The sequence below is a fragment of the Dermacentor albipictus genome, chromosome 9 (assembly GCF_038994185.2).
Source record: "Dermacentor albipictus isolate Rhodes 1998 colony chromosome 9, USDA_Dalb.pri_finalv2, whole genome shotgun sequence".
Taxonomy (NCBI): domain Eukaryota; kingdom Metazoa; phylum Arthropoda; class Arachnida; order Ixodida; family Ixodidae; genus Dermacentor; species Dermacentor albipictus.
This window is the reverse complement of record NC_091829.1, coordinates 89,454,195-89,460,616: the sequence shown is the minus strand read 5'-3', so window position 1 is coordinate 89,460,616 and position 6,422 is coordinate 89,454,195. Positions and strand designations below refer to the sequence as shown.

Here is a 6,422-nt window from a genome sequence, read left to right as displayed (position 1 = left end):
TTTTTCAATCGCCTTCTGCATATGCCCAGATACCTTTAGGAAATAAGCAGAACTTTCGCAAAGATCCCAGATGCTGTATGGTGGTTTCCTTACGTAGAATGAGTGCAGTTTGCCTCAGGCTGCTGGCTCCATTGACGTGGGCATGACACTGCTAATTGTCGCTATTGACACAGTCATCGCGATGGCAGTGCTCGTTAAGTTTTGTTTTACTTGAATACAAATTTACTTACATTACAAATTTACAGAATGGCGTGCCACAGGGATCCATACTTGGTCCTATATTATTTAATCTATATATCAATGACCTTCCTAACATTTCTTCCTCACCTAATATCATCATGTACGCAGACGATACTAATCTTTTCTTTGCAAATTCTTCCTTGCAATGCATACAAAAAGAAATAAATGATTATTTAAATTTATTATCTGAATGGCTGTACAGTAGTAGTAGTATCAGACTTTTATTCAGCCAAAAATTACAGGCCGAGCATATCGACCGCCTGGGCGGCCAGTCGACGCTGTTCTTCTTCACCTTCAGCGCCAAGCCAGTCGAGCCAGGTGGTGATGGAAAGCGAAGGAGGAGGGTAGGAACTTGATTGCTGAGCAGTCGGACAGTAGAATAGGCAATGGGATAGGTCTGCATAAGTAGACGGGCAGTTGGGACAGGAGGGGTCGGAGCGATAGCGATAGAGAAAGAGGCGGGAAGGGGTAACCAGTGCATTCATTTGGATGTGCCGCAGAAGGCGAGCCTCCGGCACAGTGAGTGATGGATGAGGGGGAGGGTAGAGGCGCTTGTCGAGACGGAGCTGGAGGTAAACTTCCTTGATAGTGCGGCGCAGGGAGAGTCCCCCCGAATCCTGCGAGGGCCCCGACCAGGGGATCAACGGTGCCCGGTTAAAAACATCACGGGCGAGCTGATGGGCCAGCTCATTGCCGTCAATCCCCGAATGCCCAGGGACCCAGCGGAGGAAAACGGTGGAAGGTTGCGGTGCGGAGACCGCTCGTTCGACTTCTTGTTGGAGTGAATGGGGTAGGGTGCCGTTCTGTATGTGGCGAATGGCGGCTTGGGAGTCGGTGTATATCGTGTACTCTGGGAGCGAGGGCAGGGAGGGAAATGATTGTAGGGCATGTACAATGGCAAGGACCTCGAGAGAGAGTGCATCCGGAGGGTGTAGGTACGGCCCACTCGTGTGAGTTTCAGGTGCTGGGAGGTGGGGATGGTAGATAGCGTAGCCACAGGAACCTCGAGGGGCTATGAAAGAGGCATCCGTGTAGGCTACTCCCTGGGTAGTAAAGAGGGGGGAATGATGCTGCGCGGCCGCGTGACGACGGCCGGCATGCAGGACAGGGGACATATTAGACGGGAGGGGGAGAATGCGAAAATTGGGCGCCGGGGTGGATTTTGGAGAGGTAAAGGAGGAAACGGGAATGGGAGAGATACCCGCCTGGGCCAGTAACCACTGACCCTGACGGGTAAGAGAAAGCCGGGCAAGCTGGGAGTCACGGTGGAGAGAGAGAAGAGAACGAAGAGGATGGAAGAGGCCTGTGGCAAAGAGCTTAGCAGTGGAGGTGGTGATAGGGAGGTTGAGAGCTGCCTTGTAGAGGCCAACAAGGGCGGTTTCGAGGGTGTTAAGCTAAGTGTGGGTGAAGGAAACGTAAGGCACAAAGTACAGGAACTTGTTGAGGGCGAGCGCATGGGCAACTCGGCACGCATGAGCCTCGTGGAGGCCCGAGCGCCGAGTGACCACGCGCCGCAGGAGGTGAGTTACCGAGTGACAAGTCCTGATCGCGTGGTGTAGGGCTTGCACATTCTTGGCTGCATGTAACGGGAAGCCAAGAACTTTGCATTGGGGGACAACAGGAATGGGAGAGCCGGAAAGATGTAGGGAGATTAGGGCGTTGTGGGAGCGCTGGTATGAGGAGTAGTTAAGAAGGAGAAGCTCGGATTTCTCCGGAGCAGGTGACAAGCCAGCAGTGGGGAGAAAGGAGTTGATGAGATCGAGGCCACGTTGCAGGGTGTCCTGTACGTGACCGGGAGAACCAGACGAACACCAGAGGGTGATGTCGTCGGCATAAAAGATGTGGTGGAGGTCAGGAATCTGGGCTAGTTGGGAGGCGAGAGGGGTCATAGCAAGATTAAAAAGGATAGGAGAGAGAACAGCACCTTGAGGAGTGCCACGGGTGAGCGGGTGGGGATCGGACAGATGTGTGTCCACTCGGAAACGAGCCACTCGGTTAGAGAGAAAGGAGCGGAGATAAGAGTACATGCGGTGTCCGCAGTCTAGGGAGGAGATCTGAGACAGGATATGGTCGTGGCACACACCATCGAAGGCCTTGCGGACATCAACAGTCACAAGAGCGTGGATCTGGCTGGGATTGGGTGAGAGAAAGGTGTGCTGGAGGATCAGGAACATGTCCTGTGCACAGACGCGCCGTCGAAAGCCGATAAGAGAGTGGGGGAAGAAATCTTTCGCTTCAATAAGATCAGAGAGGCGAGTCAAAGCCATTCGCTCAAGGGTCTTGCCAACACACGACGTCAAGGAGATAGGGCGAAGGTTAGAAAGGGAGGGAGGTTTGCCCGGCTTCGGAATCATAGAAATAAGAGAGGATGTCCAAGCGCTCGGCAAGCAGCCGCTGTCCCAGGCATTGTTGAAAGTCTGAAGGAAGAATTCCTTGGAGTGGTCGGGGAGGTTGCGGAGTGTAGTGTATGTGATGGTATCCTCACCGGGAGCCGAGCGAGAAGCATTAGCAGCCATGGCAGCTTCGAGCTCCCGGAGAGTAAAAGGGCGGTCGAGGTCTGGGTTAGGATCGCCAGAGTAGGCTGGGTAGCAAGGTGTGAGAGGGGGTGGGAGATACAAAGAAGTGAGCTTGTCAAAGACCTCGGAGGGAGTCCCCTGAGTGAGGGCTTTTGCTAGAGTGGGAGCAAGTGCAGGCTTCGTACCTAAGAAAGATTTAAAAAGGGACCACGTGGATCGCGAGTGTAATGCAGAATCGAGGCCGTCACAAAGCGCACTCCAACGAGAATGCACGAGGGACGTGCCATGGGCGACTATCTCGGCCTGCAGAGCAGCAATCCGAGAGGAAAGTTGGGCATTCTTGGGTTGGGAGCGCAAAGAACGTTGGAGACGTTTCATCCGACGCCATAAACGGAGAAAGTGAGGATCCGGGTCTGGGATAGGATGCCGTGAGCGAACGCGACGGCTACTGGTCGAAAGCGCAGCGGAGATGCGCCACGTCCAGTCATCGTAAGATTCAAAGGAGGCGGAAAGGAGATTAGTGCGAAATGCGTGCCAGTCAGTGTGAGTGGTGGTTGAGTGCGATCGAGGGATGTGGGAAAGTGAAGCGGTAATATGAATGAGGAAATGGTCGCTGAGGAGTGTTTCAGCTGTGACCTGCCAGTGAAAGGAAAGGGAGCCCCGAGAGAAAGAGAGGTCGGGTGTCGTGGAGCGCTGTGAGACAGTGCCCGCTCGAGTAGGGGAGCCAGGGGTATTAAGAAGGGTGAGGTGGCGTTCCTGGGCAAGACAGTGGAGAAGGCGGCCGGGCTTGAGGGTCTGGGGGTAGCCCCAGAGCGTGTGAGGGGCGTTAAAATCGCCCCCAAGGAGGAGATGGGTGGTGGCGGGAATAGAATGAAGGAACTTGCCCAAGGCAGTGAACAAAGAGGATGTGGCAGGGGGATTATAGAAAGACATAAAGGCGAGTGAGATGTGCGATGAAGGTCGGTAATACACAACACCCACTAAATATTTACGGAGGCTGGAGGGGATATCAAGTAGCTCGACGAGGACGTCGCTGCGTACATAAATGGACGCAAGCGGCGTGCCCGTCGTGGCATGGTAGGCGCGGTAACCTGGGACGGTGCGGGCCGTCCGAGTCTCCTGGATAAGGAGAAAATGGGGCAGGGAAGGGCGGGTGAGGAGATACTGGTGGAGGGGGGTCTTATTGTGGCGAAGGTTTCGACAGTTCCACTGCACAATCTCGAGGTCCTCTCCAGGCGCCATGTTTACGATAGATTAGAGGTAGAAGAGTTTGCGGGGACACGTTCCTTCTTTTTGGCCGGGGGCAGTGACTCCTGGAGGGAGCCCAGCATAGAAGCGAATGATTCCAATTGCTTGGATTGGGTTTGGAGGGTGGTGAGGATCTGGACAATCGAAGTTTCGAGCTGAAGCAAGCGAGTGTGGTGTGCAGTGGTGGTGGTTTCTACCAGGTCAGCCAATGGGGCGACCTGGGCGTTAGGGGACGGGGTGATGAGCGTGGCAAGGTGCTCATTTAGCTTGGTAAGCTGGGATGTAAGAGAGGAGGTTGTTGTCTTTAGGGTTTGTGTCAATGCGTGGATTTGCTGTTGTAAATCTTGGGAGATGCGCTGTTGTTCGCGCTGGTGACGCTCAAGCATTGTGAGCCGGAGATCGAAGGAGCGGTTCTCGTCAGTCAGGGATGGCGAGGGTATAGTAGAGGAAGAAAGGGATGCTTGCACCGAGGGCCCTTTGACTATAGCGGCGTAGGAGCGTGGAGGTGATGGAGCCTGACTTGACGGAGATGCATGATTAGCGAAGGAGGCGGAAGAAGGGGTGGGCTTCGTGGCCCTGCGCAAAGCTGTGCGACGGAGAAACGCGGCTCTGGCACACTCGCGTTGTTTAGCGAGGAGGAAGGGGCAGGTGGGGTCGAGAGAGGGATGTGTATTTACCTGGCAATGAATGCACCATGGTTGGGCACACGCGTGAGCGGTAGGATCTGCGGGTAGGGGTGCAGCACAGCGGCGGCACTTGGCCGGAACGTCGTGCTGAGGGCATTGGTGAGCACGGTGTCCCAGAGCAAGACAACGGGTGCATGTGGGGGGCTTAGGCTTATGAGTGCGGCATCGGAAAGCGACGCGTTTAAAATATACGAAGTGGGGTATGACGGTGCCAGCGAAGGTTATGAGCACTGATTCTGTGCTGCCCATCATACGAGCAGCGAGAATATCAGTCGTGTATGATTCAAGGTCATGCATGAGCTGAGTAGGAGTAAAGTGACTACCAACGTTATGAATGACGCCGAGGCAGGAAATGGGAGGATTGGGGGCATATGTTTTGACGGTGATTGGCTTACCGTGGAGCTGAAGATGCGTGAGAGAAAGTAGGAGTTGGGCGGTGAGAGGGGAGTGTGTTTTCAGAAATACAAGGCTCTGAGCTGGCTTGGCCTGAAGGGTGATCTCTGCGCTGGTTTTGGAGGAGAGATGTGCGGCGGAGACGATGGCGGCAAGCAAGTCGTAAAGAGGCAGCTTGGGAGTGAGGGTACCGGGCGGAAGCTGTATCCCAACTGAGATGAGCTCGGTGCGAGGGCGGGCGGCGGAGGCAGGTTTGCGGCTGGTACTGACGGTGCTCCAGCCGCTTTCTAATGATGGCGTATTATGGTCGTTGTCTGGGGACGACGTGAAATCCATCTCCACCGACGAGTCGTCAGCCGGATACACAGTGGTCAAGGAGGTAGGGGCGACAGAAACACATCTCGAAACATTGGGAATGACGTTGGTGGGCGTAGAGTTTGCACTGTCCAGCACGGCAGAAGTGGTGGATCCGGTGGGAGCGGCTGCAACAAGCGCGTTCAGCTGCGATTCTGATGTCTGATTGCAGCACTTTACAACAGGCGCCAATGTGGCCGGAATAGACGCGGCGGCATCCGTGGCGGCGACGGTGAACGCTGCAGGCTGCGACACGTTTAGTGGTCCGAGACTCTTGGCGTCGCTGACAGCGTGGAACTTGGTCGTAGGAGGCATTGAGGCGACGAACGCCGACTGCGACGCGGCGGTCGAGTCAGAGCTCTCAGCGTTGCTCACAGCGTTGAACGTGGCCGGAATATGCACGGTGGCGTGTGCGGAGTGCAGGAACGCAGCCGGTTGAGGCAGGGCTGCCGGCTTAGAATTAGGCACGTCGCTGGTAACATTCAGCGTTGACAGAGTAGGCTCAGATGCACCGGCGGCGGTAGAAGAGGAGGCCAGCGGGGCATTGGTGGCTGTCGGCTGGCGGGTCTTCGTGAGACGCTGCATGTCAGAGGTGCAGGCGCGGCGAGTTAGGGTTAGCGCGGCGCCGCGCCGCTTCGTAGATTTGGAGGGGCCTGGAGGGCCAGCCTGGCGTCGGACCGGGAGTCGTATGGTGTCCACTTGTGGCGGAAGTCTTCGTGAAAAGATGAAGAGTAGACCCAGGGGCGGGCAAGGCCCTGGACCGGGCCAAGGACGGGTGAAAACGGAGCACGATATGCAGCCAGATAAACAGAGTGGCGCCACCTTGGCTGTACATAAACAAACTACAATTGAATGTCAATAAAACCAAATATATAATATTTAGACCGATAAACAAGCCATTGCCTGTTAATATAACTGTTCTATTTCAAGCAAAGAGGCTAGAACAAGTAACAACGCAAAAGTTTTTGGGGGTATGGTTCCAAGA

At 55.0% G+C, this 6,422-nt stretch overlaps 1 protein-coding gene and 1 pseudogene across 1 annotated transcript; both read right to left on the bottom strand.

Moving 5' to 3' along the window:
- Window positions 1–465: 465 nt before the first annotated feature.
- LOC135908949 (uncharacterized) lies at window positions 466–2,691 on the bottom strand (annotated as a pseudogene).
- A 1,309-nt stretch (window positions 2,692–4,000) lies between these two features.
- On the bottom strand, window positions 4,001–6,022 carry LOC139050154 (uncharacterized). Its single transcript, XM_070526370.1, has 2 exons — window positions 5,086–6,022; window positions 4,001–4,590 (listed from the first exon to the last, which is right to left on the bottom strand). Exons 1-2 carry the CDS (start codon window positions 6,020–6,022, stop codon window positions 4,001–4,003), a joined length of 1,527 nt encoding a protein of 508 aa, XP_070382471.1.
- Window positions 6,023–6,422: the final 400 nt, after the last annotated feature.